At 55.5% G+C, this 19,466-nt stretch overlaps 7 protein-coding genes across 7 annotated transcripts; 5 read left to right on the forward strand and 2 right to left on the reverse strand.

Annotated features, from left to right (window-relative positions):
• Positions 1 to 152: 152 nt before the first annotated feature.
• Positions 153 to 1,933, reverse strand: ATEG_07602 (putative amidase; the record flags this gene model as incomplete). Its single annotated transcript, XM_001216223.1, has 4 exons — positions 153 to 1,165; positions 1,228 to 1,485; positions 1,547 to 1,790; positions 1,871 to 1,933. 4 exons carry the CDS (start codon positions 1,931 to 1,933, stop codon positions 153 to 155), a joined length of 1,578 nt encoding a protein of 525 aa, XP_001216223.1.
• Positions 1,934 to 2,474: 541 nt separating this feature from the next.
• ATEG_07603 (sugar porter family MFS transporter) lies at positions 2,475 to 4,158 on the reverse strand (the record flags this gene model as incomplete). The annotated part of the gene is made up of 3 exons (XM_001216224.1): positions 2,475 to 2,810; positions 2,898 to 4,036; positions 4,089 to 4,158. The coding sequence occupies 3 exons, from the start codon at positions 4,156 to 4,158 to the stop codon at positions 2,475 to 2,477; spliced, it is 1,545 nt and encodes a 514-aa protein (XP_001216224.1).
• Positions 4,159 to 5,311: 1,153 nt separating this feature from the next.
• On the forward strand, positions 5,312 to 6,460 carry ATEG_07604 (uncharacterized protein; the record flags this gene model as incomplete). The annotated part of the gene is made up of 2 exons (XM_001216225.1): positions 5,312 to 6,163; positions 6,212 to 6,460. 2 exons carry the CDS (start codon positions 5,312 to 5,314, stop codon positions 6,458 to 6,460), a joined length of 1,101 nt encoding a protein of 366 aa, XP_001216225.1.
• Positions 6,461 to 8,537: 2,077 nt separating this feature from the next.
• On the forward strand, positions 8,538 to 11,022 carry ATEG_07605 (alpha-1,2-mannosidase family protein; the record flags this gene model as incomplete). Its single annotated transcript, XM_001216226.1, has 5 exons — positions 8,538 to 8,626; positions 8,675 to 9,216; positions 9,264 to 9,697; positions 9,746 to 10,512; positions 10,566 to 11,022. 5 exons carry the CDS (start codon positions 8,538 to 8,540, stop codon positions 11,020 to 11,022), a joined length of 2,289 nt encoding a protein of 762 aa, XP_001216226.1.
• Positions 11,023 to 13,090: 2,068 nt separating this feature from the next.
• On the forward strand, positions 13,091 to 14,179 carry ATEG_07606 (uncharacterized protein; the record flags this gene model as incomplete). Its single annotated transcript, XM_001216227.1, has 1 exon — positions 13,091 to 14,179. The coding sequence occupies one exon, from the start codon at positions 13,091 to 13,093 to the stop codon at positions 14,177 to 14,179; it is 1,089 nt and encodes a 362-aa protein (XP_001216227.1).
• Positions 14,180 to 15,004: 825 nt separating this feature from the next.
• Positions 15,005 to 16,685, forward strand: rhgB (putative extracellular rhamnogalacturonase; the record flags this gene model as incomplete). Its single annotated transcript, XM_001216228.1, has 3 exons — positions 15,005 to 15,676; positions 15,727 to 15,928; positions 15,979 to 16,685. The coding sequence occupies 3 exons, from the start codon at positions 15,005 to 15,007 to the stop codon at positions 16,683 to 16,685; spliced, it is 1,581 nt and encodes a 526-aa protein (XP_001216228.1).
• A 327-nt stretch (positions 16,686 to 17,012) lies between these two features.
• Positions 17,013 to 19,416, forward strand: ATEG_07608 (1,4-alpha-glucan branching enzyme GLC3; the record flags this gene model as incomplete). The annotated part of the gene is made up of 7 exons (XM_001216229.1): positions 17,013 to 17,055; positions 17,118 to 17,242; positions 17,315 to 17,414; positions 17,465 to 17,577; positions 17,632 to 18,323; positions 18,371 to 18,706; positions 18,768 to 19,416. 7 exons carry the CDS (start codon positions 17,013 to 17,015, stop codon positions 19,414 to 19,416), a joined length of 2,058 nt encoding a protein of 685 aa, XP_001216229.1.
• Positions 19,417 to 19,466: the final 50 nt, after the last annotated feature.

Here is a 19,466-nt window from a genome sequence, read left to right on the forward strand (position 1 = left end):
ATGGAGGTATCGCCTACATGCCTCGGTCAGTGCCACCATCCCCACTGGGACTCATTGCCTCTATCCAAGAAAGTGGAAAGACCATAGATGGAAACAATGGTGTCCATTACCATCACACCAATTACGATCAATTCTATACTACACAATATGCCTCATGCAGGACAAACATCTGGAGCCACCACATCCCCCAACTCCCCCCTGGGCTCAACAACCCGCCGCAGCGTCTCCCTCACCCGAGTCCGCTGCTCAAAAGCATACGCCATCCCAATCAGACTCTCCTCGCTCCATCTCGCGCCCAAAAAGCTCATCCCAAACGGAACCCCAGGCGCCTGCACCACCAAATCCCCAAACGCATTCCGCACCACCGGCGTTCCATCCGGCCACGCCCCCAGCGGCACCGTAACGACCGGCGACCCGATCAGCGCCGGGATCCGCGCCGCGACAGCCGTGGGAAGCACCACCGCGTCGAGGTTATGTCGCGCCAGCGCCCCCAGCAGACCGCCCTCGCCGCCAAAGTACAGGTTCTGCTGATACATGGCCCAGAACGCGGGCGAGGTGTTGTCCACCGCGCCGGCGAGCATCAGATCCCACAGCGCCGTGTCGCGGGAAGGGTACTGCTCGCGCGGGTCGTGCTGCGTATATGCGCGGAGGTCGTCCAGACTGCGGATGTGGTTTGGGTTGGTCGTCAGCGAGGAGAGAAAGGTAGTCAGGTCGCTGGTGAAGTCCGCTGCGACGACCATGTCCGGGGTTGTGCTGTTGCGGAATTCGTCCCACGCTGTGAAGTTTGTCCCCGGCACGATTGTGGCCCCTGCGCTTTGGAGGATGTCCAGCGCGTGCTGGAACGCCGAGAGCACCGGGCTGCTGACACCGGAGAGGACGTTCTGTGCGACCCCGATCCGCTTCCCCTGCAGCGCGGAGAGCTTGCACGCCGCCGGGTAGTCGGGGATTTGCTGGCCGAAGGGCGAGGCGAGCGTGTAGTTGTCGGGCGGGTCTGGCCCGGCCATGGCTTGTAGGAGCAGCGCGGCGTCCTTCACTGTGCGCGCCATCGGCCCGATGGTGTCCTGGCGTTGGCTGATGGGGACGACCATGTGGCGCGAGGTCAGCCCGACTGTCGGTTTGATGCCGACGATGTTGTTGGCTTCGCTGGGGTAGAGTATACTCCCGTCTGTCTTTGTATCGTTAGCTAGTAGGATTTAAGACGGACGGGGGACGCATGTACCTCCGTACCCAGAGCGCCCAGAGCAAGTCCCAAGTCGGCCGCCACACCACTCCCGCTCGAGCTTCCACTGGGGTCTTGCTGGGGGTAGTACGCCGCATATGTCAAGCCCCCTCGTGGGTTCCACCCGTTGGACGAGTTCATCGACCGGACATTTGCCCATTCCGACATGCTGGTCTTCCCGAGTATGATGGCTCCCTTCTGTCGAAGTTTCGCAACGACCGTGGCGTCTTCGGGGGTTTGCGCGCCGACAAGAGCGTAAGATCCAGCTGGAGCAGACGTTAGTGTAGCCCAAGTTCCGTGAATATTTGCAATGACTAAAGGGCTTACCCGACGTCTGCATCTTGTCATGCGTCCCGATCATGTCCTTGACCAGAACGGGGAGCCCGTGCAAGGCACTAGAGCGAGGCGTTATTGATGACGAATATCTGGGATGAACGCAGCGAGCATACCTCCGGACAACCCCCCTCTCCCTTTCCGCATCGAGCTGCCTCGCGATGTCGACAGCGTCGGGGTTGATCTCCAGGACCATGTGCAGTGTCGTGTTGACCTCGTGGATCCGAGCCACATACGCCTATGAGCGTCAGCAGTCCTGAGCGAGATCAGGTCTTGTAGGTATGATGAACATTAACAAGATCAACACTGGTAAAGCACCCTTCCACAAGCCCCTGCTGAAGCTGATCCGCCGTCGCATTGATGAGCGCTGGGTATGCACATGAAGTCGTTGATCTGACGGATTTGGCGAGACTTGACTGTCGGCTGGTAGAGAGCAGGAGGAACGCGGCCAAGAGGTATCTATAGAGTGTCATGATGAACGATGGCTCGGGCGAGATTGAGGATGATCTCGTTCCGAAAGAGATTTATAACCACGAGCTAGAAAAAGCAATGAGAGGGAGGCTGCATCTACTCTGGGACTGTCACTGGGCGGGGTTGCGAGAGGACAATGTGTGCCCTATTCATTACCCAGATAGGCATCTATACAATCGGAGGGCCGTTTCAATGTGAGATTTAGCGACTCCTCCGTTTCGTTTCAATTCATGCTTCGGTAGATTCCATTTCATACTTGTCTAAGAGAACGCAGGACGTCGGCCTGACATACGTCGTACAGAAACCACGTCATGCGCATCGGTGCTACAACAATATCAATCCTGCCTCAAAGGAATATCCAAAACAAAACAAGACACTCAAATTCCATCCGTCTAATCTAGAAAATTCCGCATTGTCTAGGATCTAAAACATGGCTGCCATTTTGTTCCAGTCACGCCTTCTGCCCAGCAGGAGCAGCAGCAGCCTCCTCCTCAATGTGCGTGACTACCCCCTTATTCATCGTCTGTTCCACTGCAGCCTTCCGTGCGCCTTCATCCACAGCTCCAAACAGCACGTCCATCTCCTCGAGTGTCCGGCCCTTCGTCTCCTTCGCGCAGAAGAAGATGAACACGCCTACCGCCACACAAAACACGCCGAACATGATGAACGTCCGCCATCCGATGTTGTGAATCGCGTGGGGGGTGAACTCGGTGACGACAAAGTTGAACAGCCACTGGGTGGTTGCTCCAAGACCGACGCCGTATGCGCGCAAACGAGTAGGGAAGATCTAGCCATCGTCAGACGTTGCGCAACACACTGCGAGACAACGAGGGGAAGGGAAGGGAAGGAGCTTTATAGAGAAAGAAGGCCTTACCTCGCTCAGATACACCCACGGCGTGGGCCCAAGACTGGCCGAATACGAAATCACATACAGGTAGATCATCACGACCATGGCGATGGACGCGGATGAGACACCCGTTGCGTTGGTGTCGGGCGGATGCGTGGCCAAGACGGCCCCGATGATGAACATCAGACTGGCCATGGCGGCGGCGCCCCCGATCAAACTCTTCTTGCGTCCCCATCGGTCAATCCCGACCAGCAAGAAGATACCCGTCGCGACGACCTTGACCGTGCCATACACTCCGGTTGCAAACAGCGACGCGTTGGTCGCGCTCAGCCCGACCGTCTGGAAGATCTGGGGCGCGTAGTATCCGATCGAGTTCGTGCCGGAGAACTGCTGGCCCAGCATGAGGAAGAAGGCAAAGAGGAACCGGTTGCGGTTGCTCTTGAGCAGGAACTCCTTGTACGTCAGACCCTCGGTGGCGGCCATCTCCTCCGCAACGGAAGCCCTGATCTCGGCGATTTCCTTCTGCACGTTGTCGCTGGTGGGGTGCTCGTTGCGGATGTACGAGAGAGACTGCAGTGCTTCCTCGTGACGGCCCTTGGTTGTCAGCCAGCGCGGCGACTCCTTCAGGAAGAACAACCCAATGAGCATGAGTCCGCCGGGGATGAGCTGAATTGCGACGGGGATGCGCCACTGCTTCGTGCTGGAGGGCACGCGCAGGGCAACGCCGTAGTCGAGCCAGTAGGCGAACGTGCTGCCGATGACCAGGAACTCCTGGAAAAGTCCCGCAATCCGACCACGAGTCTCTGGAGGACAGCTCTCTCCGACAAAGACAGGGGTGATACTCGACATGCCGCCGATGCCCAAGCCAGCAACGACACGGCCGGCGTAGATCAAGCCAATGGCATGATGAGCACCAACCTGCAGTGCCGCTCCGATGAGAAAGACCAACGCGAAGATCATCAGCGAGTAGCGACGCCCGAGACGGTCATTGAGAAAGGCAGCGAAGATAGCACCGAAGAAGCAGCCAGCGGTCAGCAGGGACACGACGTTAGACGAGACCTGAGCGTTTGCAGAGTCTGAAAAGCCATCAGAACCTGTCGGAAGGCCAAAGTCATTTTTGAAGCTGTCCAAGGCCAGGACACTGCTCATGACACCCGTGTCATATCCTGGACGTGTCCAATCAGCATCTACGCATTGCGGAGGACAAGGAGAACATACCGAAAAGCAGCGACCCTAAATAGGCCACCGTTGTTAAGATATAAACACGATAGTTCTTGAAGAATCCCATGGTAGCAGAATTGACGGAAATCAATGGGCAAACAGTCATGGGGATGTGGCCAGAGACTGTCCAGGAGGGAAAAGCCAGAAGAAGACGCACCCCAACCCTCCCAAGCTGTCCTATTTATCCCAGCCGTGTCCTCCCCATTCTGCTCGTCAATCGCTCGATTCGAGCTCCATCAGAGCCCCAGTCTAGTCGGCTGGGCTGTGGCACGATAGGCTATGAGCCAACGATGCTAAGCAACAGGATGGCCGCTGGTGGCGTCCTGTCGGCTCACCCCGGTCCTTCCCCGCGCCTTGTACTCGATTCAGCAGTTCCGGGCATGATAGTCATGGATGGGGGTGGATACGGCGGAGAAATTCTGGGGTCGTGGTGAGTGTGTTTTTCCGTCCACTGAAGGCCGTCACTAACGGACACTAAGGTCCATCACGTCTTGGCTTATAGGAGGGTAGCATCATAGTAGGTATGTCTCACACCTGTTTATTGCAAGGTATTCTATTCGCAGTGATTAGTGATGACGTTCAGTCGAATTGAAATTGATTTGTCGTGAAGGATGGACTGTGACTGACCAGCCTATTCCAGCACAGTCTTGGCTGCTATGGCGATCTTCTATCCTTGTTGAATTGGTATACTCCTGATGGACCTGGCAACACAGCCGCGGATGCTCCAACTAGACTGCGATGAAGTCGAGAACTTAGAGAATCTGACGATAGTACAGAATAATGAGGAACAAGCGGAAGGTGACAGATATTGAAGCCTGAGGCTTGTAAATTGCCTCTTTGAGCCTAGCCATTGCCTGCTGCTTTCTAGATATTCATCTCGACGACCTTCACTCATCACTTCTTATTGAGCTTCACATTTCCTTACCCTCTCCAATGAAGTGTCGATGGAACTATTACTTCATAATGAGCCGGAAAGACATTAACCTAAAAGACGTCCACCTCCCGTCACAAGTTTCCGTCCCCTTCGTCACTACCTCTTGCTTTCTTCCTTATTTAAAGGCCTCATAGGGTCCCTTCTACTCGCGCTTTTCTTCGTTCATATCGCCATCGTTGGGTACTTCCCTTACGTGCAACTTGTCAAACTACGTCCACAGCCATATATTACATCTTTCGCATTACTAGATGCCTTGGCCTTTTTGGTAACGTTCATTCTATTCACCATGACACCGTCCAAGGCGTCAAACGCCATCCCAGTGAATTCTCCAGCAGTGGCACGAACTCACGTTGAGTCGTTCTTGCACGGATGGAACGAGGAGAACTTGCAACTGAAGCTGTCTTCGGAAAACCTCACCGAGGACATCCGCTGCATTTTGGAGGAAGCCTCGGAGAAGAAATTCTGCAGGTGGGAATACGACCCGGAGTATCAAATCTTGAAGGTCAAGGTTATGGGCTCTCCTCTGCATGACGCCCTCAACTCATGCATCGCTCGCTCTCTTACGAAAGCGATGTTTACCGTCCTAACTCCTGACGAGGCCCAGTGCATTTGGTATCACCCATTGTCCGCTCTTCTTTTCAGACCACCTGAAACCGATCTCAGATTCAAAGGTGGAAAGAAACGTGCAGCATGGCTCAAAAATTCTGACAACATGATAATTTTCCAAGAGAGGGCCGCCAAAAAAAAGTTTCTACAAATTGCCATCGAAATTGGGTTCTCAGAAAGTTATCATGATCTGGTCCGTGACGCTTCTCAATGGCTACTGCGGTCTGGTGGTCGAGTCAAACTAGTGATCATCGTCAAGGTAGATGAGGATAAGCGTCAGCTCAATATCCACCAGAAGACGGAGCAGTTCAAATGCACTCGGGATCAGCTTGTTACCAAATACGGAGATGACATGACCCGAGACATCTACGAGACCTACGGCATCGAATGTATCCCTCAAGATTCCTCAGCTGAATTGTACGAGGCGTTCGGTTCTGAAATCGCTGCTTCTGGTTGGGTTGGCCCTATTTCTGTCTTTCTTGAAGTCTGGCGGTTGAGAGATGGAGAACCCAGTCTGACGGAGCCACGTATTGTGAGTCTTCAATCGATGGGCAAAGGATAGTACTGACTAGGGCTTCAGGATATTCTTCCCACCCCCGCTAGCCCGCGAGACCTTATACTCAAAGTCACAGACTTGATCCCTGACGAACATCGGGCCTCTTTTCCCAACTTTGATGCAATGAGAACTATAACTATAGACATGGCAAGCTTTCGTGTTGAGCTGGACGAGGCGAGGATGGGCACAGCACTCATCCGAGCTCTGAAGGTCGTTCGACCGCTGGACAAGGAGGAAAGCGACTCTGAGTTCCTGCCCTCGGCCATTTCTTGATCGTTTGCCTTATGTTGACAGGGCCGTTGGTTTTGCTTTATTCCCGAGGGTTATGCACGGCGGTCAGAGGATTAGCTTATCATTAAGAGAGACAATGCACTAGGTCAGAGAGCATAATACCAAGAATCGGTCCTTCTTTGATTTTCCTACAGGGGTTATAACTTCTCGACTCTAGAGGTGCATACATGAGTTTAGGGAAAGAGGGAACTGAAGAGGCTTAATATACCCAAGCTTAGGAGATACCTACGGTATAGTATTTTAAGAGCGTAGATGTTATCATGGAGTTGCCCAAGACATTTGGGCTCTGATACAGCATCTCATTGAGTTGTCACGTATAACAGTTTATCCTAACTTGGAGCTTCAGGGCTCCGGTGTACGGGATTGTCAAATTCTCGTCGAAGCTGTGGACAGACTGATCGGAATACTCAGGCGGGACCACAAGGTCGTGCTTGCGGAGAGGTAACGTCGCTCCAAGACATCGAATTAGCAGATGGTCTGGCAGATGTAACTCACCCGCCCAAGAAGCGCTTGGTACTATTATCCAGGATTCAGAAGATGCTATAGGGGCACGTAGCGCACGGAAGGAGGGAACAGCAATGTATACATGTATACCTTTAGCAGAGGTACAGTCCTGCTGTCGCCCCAGTCGAGATCAGCCCCTTGCCTACCAGGATATTCAAGTGCTTTTCCCGATTAGTCATTTCTTCCCCTCTCCCGCTTAAATCTGTTGCTGATTGAGATCGAATAACTGCTGTGGACGGAGCAGGGTGCCTGTGGCTGCTAAGTTAGACTCTGTCGCGGACCCCAACAGCGACAGGTAGAATGCCATGGTCTTTCTCGTCCCAGGGCGAGCGCTCGTTCGCAGTCTCCGATATCCATTCTGTCGGTTCACTGACCTATGCGACGGATACTCATATTTATGCCTTGGTGCCTTAGGGCAATAACCATTAGTCATGGTCATGTGACACGTGGCATTCCTGATCCAATCAGGATGCCGAATGAATGACCTCCTGACGATCGATCGATCAATAAGCGAATGGTTTGATATTGATTAGTCTACTGATTGCAATGATCAGAAAACATGCACAGACACATGATCGAGGCAGGAGACATCAATAGTCTGCACACCAGTATGAATAGTGGACAGTCCCCTACAACCATGCACTAAGCGCGACTCCGGCATGTGGGCAGGATATATATCCTGACTGGACGGGCTGATCTGCGATGATCATGTCCATAGTCCCTTGGGATCGCCCCATGTGGAGGATGATCTGAAGATGATTCGGTATGGTCTGAGTGTCTGGGGTGTCTATAATCCCTCTTGTATACATGCTACATTCCCCTACTTCATAACCATGTCCATCCGTAGCCCTACAATATCGTCCTGTATTCCACATTCCCCAAAAGGGGCACATTCCACATCCCGTTATTGGACGACATGTAAATCCCCCTGGCTTCCATGCAGGAGGAGACTTCAGGAGACATGCACAGGCTGGACTCGTCGAAAATCCCTTCTTCTCGGGGATCCAGCTCCACGCTGGATTCCTAAATAACAGCTATGGAGGGGCCACTATCTGATAATAATACATTGCACATCGTCTCTTCTGTCTTTCGCTTCATCCTCCCTTCTCTCTTCTCTGTAGCAGCGAAGACGGCGGAGCTCTTTGTCTATACCCTCCGCATCAGCCATGCAGTAGGCCCATCCCCGTAAGACCTACATCCATACCCACAACATCCTGCGTCTCGTTGGGCTGCTCAACATCTCCGACAACTCCCTTAGCTTCTATCCATCCGGTCCCTGGGCAAATCTCCGCCTGTGATCCCAGCATGTGCGACTCTCCGTGAATCCATTGACCAACTTCCCCCCTCCACCTGATGTTGCACTCCAGACCCCTCCATCAGGACGTCCAGATGCCCTCGTCAGTTTTGAGTATTGGCATTGGCAAATATCCAGCATAAAAGGCCGGACGACAGACAGTCGTCCTAGGAAACCCCCAGTAGTAATAGACCCAGCACCACATACTCCATCCAAACATCCACCCTGACGCACCTTCTAGGCCTCTCCATCTTCCTAACCATGGGCCTGCTCAGCGCCCTGGTCGTCCTCCTCACTCTCCAGCCCCCAGTCATATACGCCGCCAGTCGTGTCTCCCACGTGAACCTCTTGTAAGTCATCCCTCCATTTTCATTCTACTTCAAACTAACCCACCACAGCACCGGCACCGAAAATGGCGGCAACAACTTCCCCGGTGCCGCACGCCCCTTCGGCATGGTCAAGCTGGGCCCGGACCTCTCCAGTTCCGGGACAGACGCCTACGCGGGCTACCTGCCCACCGGCGCATTCTCCGGCTTCAGCATGATGCACGAGCAAGGCACCGGCGGCGCCCCCAAGTACGGCACCGTCGCGCAGCTGCCGCTCGTGGGGAACGTCTCCCAGCCGCTGTCGAAGCAGACGGTGGGCCGCGCAGGCGTAGACGACGCCGCTGTTGGGTACTACTCTGCGCGCACGGCGCAGGGCGTGAGGGTTGAGCTGGCTGCTACCGCGCATGCTGGAATGTATCGGTATACGTTCCCGGCGGGTGCGCCGGGTAATGTGCTTGTCGATGTGTCGCATGTGCTGCCGTCGTTCCGGGGGCAGGGCCTCGGGCAGGGGTACAAGGGTGGCCGGGTGGTTGTTTTCCCTGATGGGCATTATGAGGGTTATGGCGTGTATGATAATGGGTGGAATCGGTCGCCTGACTGGAGCATTTATTTCTGTAAGCACCCGTGCTGCTGACTTGCTTGCCACGGCTAACCATAGTAGGTGGTCACTTCGACGCAGCCCCCCTCAGCAACAAGACGTACCACGCCACAGATGCCAGCGGCAGCGTCGAAGAGCCCAGCGGATCGGTCGACTCCTCAAACGGCACGCGCCGTGTCGGCGCGCTGTACACCTTCAACGAAAGTGTCGTGACTTCGCGCGTGGGAATCTCCTGGCTGTCGACGGAAAAGGCGTGCCAAAACGTCGCGAGCGAGATCCCCGCCGACACAGAGCTCGAGTCCGTCGTTAGCGACGCACAGGACGAATGGGACGAGCGCGTCCTGTCCAAGATCAGCACCTCCTCCACCAACGAGACTAGTCTGGCATTGCTGTACACATCCCTCTACTTCATGCACCTAATCCCGACCAACCAGACCGGCGAGAACCCCAGCTGGACCTCCTCCGAACCATATTACCAGGATATCTTCACCTTCTGGGTATGTCCTCTCCCTTCTTTCATACCCATACCAAGCTCATACGAGTAGGACCTCTTCCGCTGCTCCACACCTCTCATGCACATCCTCCAGCCAACCGCCTACGAGGAGCTCATCCGCTCGCTCATCGACACCTGGCGCTTCGAGGGCTACCTCCCTGACGCGCGGTCGTCCAACTACAACGGCCGTACGCAGGGCGGCTCCAACGCCGACACCATCCTCGCCGACGCCTACGTCAAGGGTGTACGCGGCGCCATCGACTGGTCCGCCGGCTACCAAGCCATGGTCAAAGACGCCGAGGTGGCGCCCCCCAACACGCCCGTCGACCCGATGGCCCCGGACTCCTCTACCAAGGAGGGCCGCGGCGCGCTGCCCGACTGGCTCAGTCTGGGCTTCATCACGCCGCGGTTCACGCGGGCCGTGTCGCGGGCCGTCGAGTACGCGGGCAACGATTTCGGTCTGTACCAGGTCGCACAGGGGCTGGGCCGGCACGACGACGCGCAGAAGTACCTGCAGCGTTCGCGGAATTGGCGCAACCACTGGAACGAGAACCAGACGTCGCTTGGGTTTGCGGGGTTTGTGGTGCCGCGCGACGAGAACGGTTTTGTCGAGATCGATCCGGTCACGAGCAGTGGGTACTGGGGTGATCCCTTTTACGAGGCGAGCTCGTGGGCGTACTCCTGGGCGGGCGTGCATGATATGGCGGCCTTGGTGGAGATGATGGGGGGTGTGCAGGCGGCGCGCAAGAGACTGGACACCATGTTCACAGTGGGGGCTGGGGGTGGCTCCGGGACTCTGTTTGATCCCACAAATGAACCGTATGTCGATCAAGCTGGGAGAGGCTGTGAATGCGGTGAGCTGACTGAATCAGGATGTTTAATCTCCCCTATCTCTACAACTACCTCGGCCAGCAGGATCAGTCTGTCTCACAGGCGCGGCGCATCGCGAAATCGAGTTACAACACTGGCCGAGCTGGACTTCCTGGAAACAGTGACGCCGGGGCGATGCAGAGCTGGCTTCTGTGGAACATGATCGGACTATATCCCATTACCGGCCAGACGACGTTCTTGATCCACTCCCCGTGGTTCGAGGAGCTAACCATCGAGCTTGGGGACGGAAAGTCCCTTAAGGTAACGACCACTGGTGGTGATGGGAACGGCGATAGCAACATTTATGTCCAGCGACTCCGCGTCAACGGACAGGACTGGCGGAAGAACTGGCTGACCTGGGACGACATCTTTGCCGACGGCGGCACGTTGGAGTTTGAGCTGGGGGCGAGTCCGAGTGGCTGGTTCACTGGAGAATTGCCTCCCAGCCCGGCATCGTAAATAGATTAGATGGAGCCCTTGCCGAGGGCTATTGTACATAGATTACTGGCGGTCGATAGTAGAGTCGTAAGCTGAGACTAGTGCCGCGAGGTCGACCGATGCCTGGCGTTAGTGAGATTAAATCATAAATTGACGACAGGAGCGTGATAATGATCACTGGACAGGGCATTGCCTCTTGCTTAGATCTCATTCGCGTAATTGAACCCTTGCTGTCAGAGCTCACCTTCAACGTACCCCCAAAGACTAATCAAACTGACTTGTCCGCTCAGTCCACAATGATCAACCGATCTGGCTGAGCCGAGGATAGGGTTTGTCGATCGGAAACAAGGTTAAACTTCAATATTGCCTGCCGATCAGCGTGTCCGGATCGACCGTGTGCGGGAAGCTGGAAGATCTGGAGAACATGTCGAAAGGACGCGAAAACAGCCGCTGAGATCAAAGTCAATTGAGATTCTGCCCTGGGACTAATCTTGCAGATACGCTTCCATCGTTGTGGCTGTGGAAGCGGAGAGGGAATCCGGGATGCAGCTCCTAGTCGACTGCTCACATTCGTCCGCTTGTAGTAGCCGACGACGCAGGTCCCCCTAAATCTGAGATCACATCAACAATGCCAACGAACCAGATCCGATATAAGATGCATCCGGATGAGAACCAATCACAGCGGCGTGATCATGTTCTCCGGCCCAATTGGGGAACTTTGCGTAAACGAAGCCCTTCGCCCGTGCGTCCTCGGATGCCTCTCGCCAAGAGAGCTAAACACATCAGATCTCCCGTCCGAGACTTCCAGAATCCGCAGATTGCTGGTCCCCGGTGACTTGCCGTGAATGAGCTGAAATTGCCGAAGTGGAGAGGATGCGTCGGGCTTGCTAGTTTCTGTCGTCTCGATCGTACCATCCCAGAGAACAAAGGGTTCAACAGCACCCTGACGCGGTTGTGCTTCCTGCTTGAGTGATAGAATATGCGTATTGGAAAGAATCTCATTCTGCTCCTAATTGATAGAGCTTATTTGGCTGATCGAATGGTATCTTATCGATTTTCTCCATGCGAACTCCCAAACAAAAGCATTGATCAGCAAGACAATAGTCATGCCATTGATTCTGTACCCTGCGTGCAATCAAGCGAGGCAGACGCAGGGTCATAGTACTGATATCCCTCGCGCGCACCGGGGCTCCCGCATAGGGACCTGCATGGTAGACGCAAGGTTCGGCCACCATGGGCTTCTTGCATAGCTGAAGCGGATACCAGGTGGTAAGTATCAGCCACCACAGTGCGAGGACGCCACCCGTCTTGGGATGCCGATGGTAGGGGCCGTAGCCTAATATGATCACATTTGCCACCTGCGCAAATGGATGAGGCGCCTGTCAGTCCACAGTTTATTACGCTCGAGGGTGTAGATAGACTACACAGGCGGCTTTATGCCCATGCTCATGTTCCAGATAAGCCGCTCCACTTCGTCAAACAGTCCATGTGGTCCGAACCGGCCCTGCGGTGCCATGGAGAGACAGCATTGTTGATCGCAATGGCATTAGAGGCCATATGAAGCAAACTCGCTGTGGAATTGTATATCCCCTGCGCCTTTGTTATGATCATCGCCATCACTGCCGATTCAGAGGCACGACAGGTAATTTCCTTTTGGATTTGCCTTATGTTCCCTTGCACAGCACTCTGCGTGGACAGCGCACTGCTCTTTCTGGTTTGCGGCAATGATATGTCCTACCTTCTGATGATCGTCGAGAGCCCTGGATCAGCTCTGCGTCGTTGGTGTAGTTCGTACCCACATCAGCTGCTCGAATCTTGCTGAGCACTCGGATCTGGAGATGAGGTCGACCCGCACACTAGTCACCGCGCTGGCCAGCAGTGAAGCATCAGACTGTGATGGTGAACAGAGCAGGACGATCACTCATTGACGAAGGGTTATAAAGAGTCGTCAACTCACCCCGTCATTGTGTTCTTCATCCAGCAGCAATAGCATTCTCGCTTCCTACTTTTGTCACTCTTTGACTCTTTCCTGTCTGCATCTTCTCACCTTATCCGCTCTTTACATAATTTTTAATTCTTCCCATTCACCATGAAGATCTCTCTGGTCACTCTTGCTGCTCTGATCGCTGCGGCCGCCGCCGCCCCGGCTCCTACCCTGCCGGAGATCAGCGACGTGAGCCAGATCACCGCTGTTCTCAAGAGCGGCCACTCCGCTTCGTCCTACGGCAGCGTCCACAGCATCTCCTCCGGCAGCGACAAGGGCCTCACCGGCGACGTCGGCCACTCCCTTAACAAGGTCCTGGCCGTCACCGGCCCGGACGCCAAGGAGCTCCTGATCGAGCTCTCCCCCGAGGTGGAGGATCTGCTCACCAAGCTCAGCCTGGGCGCTCTCGGAAAGCCCGTCGGCGAGGTCATCAGGACCGCCGCCAATGTCGGTGACTTGCTGAAGGATCTGGGCGAGCCCGTTGAGGACCTCCTCACCGTCGTTGGCAAGGACGTCGGCGCCCTTCTCATCAAGCTCTCCCCCGAGGTGAAGGGTCTCCTTGGTGGCCTCGGCCTGCCGGCCCTGGGCAACCCCATTGGCGACGTCGTGGCCACCCTCGGCGGTGCCCTGAGCGGCACCAGCGGTGTCACCAGCGGCCTGAAGATCCGCGGCGACATCACCACCACCGCCAACGTCAACAACGAGGTCAACTTTGCCAAGTTCGGCATCCCCGAGGACGTCGCCAAGAAGTACCATATCTCTATTCCCGACGCCCACAAGTTCGGCTCTCTCCCCCGCATCCACCGCGAGGGCAACTACCTCAAGACCGCCGACGGCAAGATCCTCTGCGACCTCGGCGGTGAGGTCAACAACCTCCTTACCGTCCTCGGTCCCGATGGTGAGACCCTTCTGGTCCAGGTTGGCGATGAGGTTGCCGACTTGCTTACCGGGCTTGGTCTGGGCGGCCTCGGTCAGCCCCTGGGTAAGATTGTCGGCGCCGTTGGTGGCCTGCTCGGCAGCCTTCTTCCTCAGCTTGGTAACATTGTTGAGGGTCTCCTGTGCGGTCTCAGCTCTGATCTCGGCAACCTCCTGGTCGAGCTCGACCCTACCCTCAAGGAGCTCCTTTCCGGCCTTGGTCTGGAAAGCCTCGCTGGGCTAGGCAGTGTGGTCGGTGTGATCGGGGAGAACATCTAAATGCATGCGTGGTGATGCGTTTCCGTGCACTCAACAGCATCTGTCAACCGACGAGTTGACAGGGCCACGCGTCTGACGTCCTGTTAGTGCATTGTTACCTCCACATGTGAATAGACACCATGCTATTCATGTACATAAATCCACCACATATTGCTTGAGAATGATTCGGGTGTTTTAGATGAAGATTTGCTTTCCATCTGGCGTCTGATGTTAAGGGATGTCATCCTTTTGAAATGACTTTATTTCCGAAGCCTCGTTGGTCTCTGTAGACATATAAATTCTTTTGCATTGTTAAGACCTCTCAGCACCATTTGTATCGTATTGGCATGTCGTCGCTGTAGGAGCACATTCCTTTCAACTAAGCCTTGCAGTTGCCTGAAAAGAAAAGCTTAGCAACGTTAAATTTGCAATTCCCCTGAGTGTATCCACCGTATTTTCGTCCTGGGAGTGGCTATTGCGGATCGTTGTTAGGGCGTTTCAGGTATCTGGTCCGTTGCCCCCATCACACTGCAACTCAATGGGATGGGTTGATCACATTTCTGAGAATGAATGATGATTATTATATTAGGAGTCGATGTTAATCAAGGAAAATCATACCGCAAGGTCGAATTTGGTTCCGTGATGGCAAGGGCATACGTGCCCAGCAGCCTCCGCGAAACATCCGAATGGAGTCGTCTGGGCCCAGCTGTTCCATATAGAGGACTTCTCGATGGGCGTTTCAGATTGTTCCCTTAGCGCTGTCCGGTATATAGCCTCCTTAGAGCTCCGTCGGAATGTCCCCTTGGCTCGAGAGAATCTCAAACTCCAGTTCTTTCAGCAAGGATAATGCACGTCAATACACTATCTGTCCTTTCTTTAGTGGGCCTGGTGCCTCTCGCCGCAGCGCGGCTCTCAGGGTCTGTTGGCCCTTTGACCTCAGCGTCAGCTAAAGCTGCCACAAAAACGTGCAATGTTCTCGACTACGGCGCAGCAGCAGACAAGACCACCGACCTGGGTGCTCCGCTGGCGTCCGCCTTTGCCGACTGCAAGACCGGCGGACTGGTCTACGTCCCGCCAGGCGACTACGCGCTGGAGTCATGGGCACAACTGAGTGGAGGTAAGGCCTGGGCGCTCCAGATCGATGGGACCATCTACCGTACGGGTACCGACGGGGGCAACATGATCTTTATCGAGCATTCGAGCGACTTCGAGCTGTTCAGCAGCACGTCGTCTGGCGCGATGCAAGGTCTGGGATACGAGTTCCATAAGGATGACAACTGGAGCGGACCGCGCTTGCTCCGGTTGTACGATGTTTCGGACTTTGCGCTGCATGATTTTATCCTTGTGGATTCGCCGTCGTTCCATCTGTCGCTGGATACGTGCTCCAATGGCGAAGTGTATAACATGGCGATCCGGGGCGGTAACCATGGTGCGTTGGATGGAGTGGATGTTTGGAGTACGAATATCTGGATTCACGACGTGGAAGTGACCAACAAGGATGAGTGTGTCACAGTCAAGGTATGTTCTCCATGTGGGTAACCAATGATCGCGTATCTGACGCTTTGCAGAGCCCAGCTCAGAACATCCTCGTGGAGAACATCTACTGCAACTGGAGCGGCGGATGCGGCATGGGCTCGCTCGGCGCCGACACCAACATCAGCGACATCACCTACCGGAACGTCTACACGTGGAACTCGAACCAGATGATGCTCATCAAGAGCAACGGAGGCAGTGGGACCGTCTCCAACGTCGTTCTCGAGAACTTCATCGGTAAGCGGCAACCCGAGTCAAGTCTCATTCCCACCGCTAACAACGCACAGGCCACGGCAACGCCTACTCCCTCGACATCGATAGTGCATGGAGCAGCATGAGCACACAGTCCGGCGACGGGGTCGAGTTCAGCAACTTCACCATCCGTAACTGGAAGGGTACGGAGGCGAACGGGGCGGAGCGAGGACCGGTCAAGATCATCTGTCCGAACGGTGCTCCGTGCTACGAGATGTATATCGAAGACTTTGCTATGTGGACCGAAGAAGGCGACGAACAATGGTACACATGCCAGAGTGCGTTTGGATCCGGATTTTGTCTGCAGTCTGGATCCGATTACTCTTCATACGAGGCGACCACATCCACGGCCACCAGCGCTCCGTCGGGGTACTCTGCGCCGACGATGGCGTCTGATCTGACCAGGGATTTCGGTAGCACGGTCTCGATTCCCATTCCCACAATTCCCACGTCGTTCTACCCGGGCGCAACGCCGTATAGCGCTCTGATGGGAGCTCAGTCGTCGGCCAGTGCAAATGTGCGCGCAGTCGCGTTTGGCACTAGCGCCGTGGTATCCAGGGCGGGTAGTTCATCCCGTCCAGCTCAGACGGGCTCATTCTTGACCAAGTCGACTACTGCGGCGGCCGGTAGCATAATGGGTCCGACCGCTGCCGCAGTGCAAGGGGTATGTGCACCCCCGGCGGGCCAGGGTCGCGGCGCAGCCAGATATGGAGGCCATCGGCGACATGGTCATCGCCATTGAGATGGGTAGTGATGGGGGTTGGATTGTCCGTTGGATCAGGAGTATTATCGTTATTATTCGAGTACATTAGCAACGATGATATCGAGAATATGTGACAGACTGAGGAAGCGACAGGGAAGAGTGTTGGGATAAACAGGGAAAGAAAATTAAGAAGTGTTGAGAGAGAGGGGGGCGTGACATCACATGGCCTGGACCGTCTCCCCGCATGCAGTCAAGTCTCATTCAACTTCACGACACCTCAACACCACGACCCCTAAGTATTCTTCTCAATTTTCATAATCCATATTCTTCTCCGATAATCAATCTCCTGCTCCCTGCTCTATCTCAATGGCTTCACCCCACGCGGTCGACAGCCCCCCTGATGGCACCGGTCCGTTCCTGATAAGCCCTATCTATCCATCCAGGAACGGAACCCTACTAACCAGCGTCCAGGCGTGATCAAGCTCGATCCATGGCTGGAGCCGTTCCGCGACGCTCTGCGAGAGCGATTCGCGCTCGTCGAAGGCTGGATCAAGACCATCAACGACACAGAAGGCGGGTTGGACCAATTCAGCCGGGTAACCTTTCATTATCTCTGCGGCTGCCACTAGCGCCTGCGCCATCACCACCTCAACTAACCGCACCACCAGGGCTACGAGAAGTTCGGGCTCAATGCCAACGCCAACGGCGACATCACATACCGGGAATGGGCTCCCAATGCTGTCCAGGCATCTCTTGTTGGGGAGTTCAGTGCGTAGCCCGACCTCGTGAAGACACAGCCGCATTGCTAACCCTCGCAGATAACTGGGACGTCGAGGCCCATCCCATGACAAAGAACGACTTTGGTGTGTGGGAGCTTACAATTCCAGCCAAAGATGGCGCCCCTGCGATTCCTCACGATAGTAAAATCAAGGTACTTAATCCCTCTCCTTCCCTCTACAAAGTAAACTACCAACTAACCCATCAGATCACCATGGTCATCCCCAGCGGCGAACGCATCTACCGCATGCCCGCCTGGATCAAACGCGCCGTCCAGGACCTCAGCGTCTCGCCAACCTACGACTCCGTCTTCTGGAACCCCCCAGCCGACCAGAAATACCACTTCCAGCACGCGCGCCCCAAGAAGCCGCAGAGCCTGCGCATCTACGAAGCCCACGTGGGCATCTCGTCGCCGGAAACCCGCGTCGCCACGTACAAGGAGTTCACGGCGACGATGCTGCCGCGCATCCAGTACCTGGGGTACAACGCGATCCAGCTGATGGCGGTAATGGAGCACGCCTACTACGCCAGCTTCGGGTACCAGGTGAACAACTTCTTCGCGGCGAGCAGCCGGTACGGCACGCCGGAGGATCTCAAGGAGCTGGTGGACACGGCGCACAAGATGGGGCTCGTCGTGCTGCTGGACGTGGTGCACAGCCATGCGTCCAAGAACGTCCTCGATGGGCTGAACATGTTCGACGGCACTGATCATCTGTATTTCCACGAGGGCGCCAAAGGCCGCCACGACCTCTGGGACAGCCGGCTGTTCAACTACGGGAACCACGAGGTGCTGCGCTTCCTGTTGAGCAACCTGCGCTTCTGGATGGAGGAGTACGGCTTCGATGGGTTCCGCTTCGACGGCGTCACCAGCATGCTCTACACCCACCACGGAATCGGAACGTGCGTCTCCCTCTCCCTCATCTATACATCATAGCTAACGTGTGCAGCGGCTTCTCCGGCGGCTACCACGAGTACTTCGGCCCCGCCGTCGACGCCGAAGGCGTCATGTACCTCACGCTGGCGAATGAGATGCTCCACGCGCTCTACCCGGACTGCATCACTGTAGCCGAGGACGTCTCAGGCATGCCAGCGCTCTGTCTCCCGCACGCCCTCGGCGGCGTCGGCTTCGACTACCGCCTCGGCATGGCCATCCCGGACATGTACATCAAACTGCTGAAAGAGAAATCCGACGACGAATGGGACATGGGCAACCTAGCCTTCACCCTGACAAACCGGCGCTACGGCGAAAAGACCATCGCCTACGCCGAGAGCCACGACCAAGCGTGAGCCTCCCGCCCCTTCCCTTCCCCTTCCCCGTATCTCACCCACTAACCACCGGAACAGCCTGGTCGGCGACAAAACCCTCATGATGTGGCTCTGCGACAAAGAGATGTACACGAACATGTCAGTCCTAACCGAGCTAACGCCCACCATCGCGCGCGGCATGTCGCTGCACAAGATGATCCGGCTGGTGACCCACGCCCTCGGCGGCGAGGGCTACCTCAACTTCGAGGGCAACGAATTCGGGCACCCGGAGTGGCTCGATTTCCCGCGCGCGGGCAACAACAACTCGTTCTGGTACGCGCGGCGCCAGCTCAACCTCACCGAGGACCACCTCCTGCGGTACGGGCAGCTGAACGAGTTCGACCGCGGCATGCAGCACGCCGAGGCGAAGTACGGGTGGCTGCATGCGCCGCCGGCGTACATCAGTCTCAAGCACGAGGTCGACAAGGTGCTGGTATTCGAGCGGGCCGGCTTACTCTGGGTGTTTAATTTCCATCCGACGGAGAGCTTTACGGATTATCGGGTGGGTGTGGACGTTGCGGGCACGTATCGCATTGTGCTGGATACCGATGATGAGGCGTTTGGTGGGTTTGGACGGAATCGCAAGGATACGAGATTCTTTACTACGGATCTGGAGTGGAATGGGAGGAAGAACTATGTGCAGGTTTATCTGCCGAGTCGGACTGCCCTGGTATGTTTTGTTCATTGATCGTTGGAAGAAGTGCTAACTGTCGTCTAGGTCTTTGCATTGGAGGAAAC

This window comes from Aspergillus terreus, genomic scaffold (assembly GCF_000149615.1).
Source record: "Aspergillus terreus NIH2624 scaffold_11 genomic scaffold, whole genome shotgun sequence".
Lineage (NCBI taxonomy): Eukaryota > Fungi > Ascomycota > Eurotiomycetes > Eurotiales > Aspergillaceae > Aspergillus > Aspergillus terreus.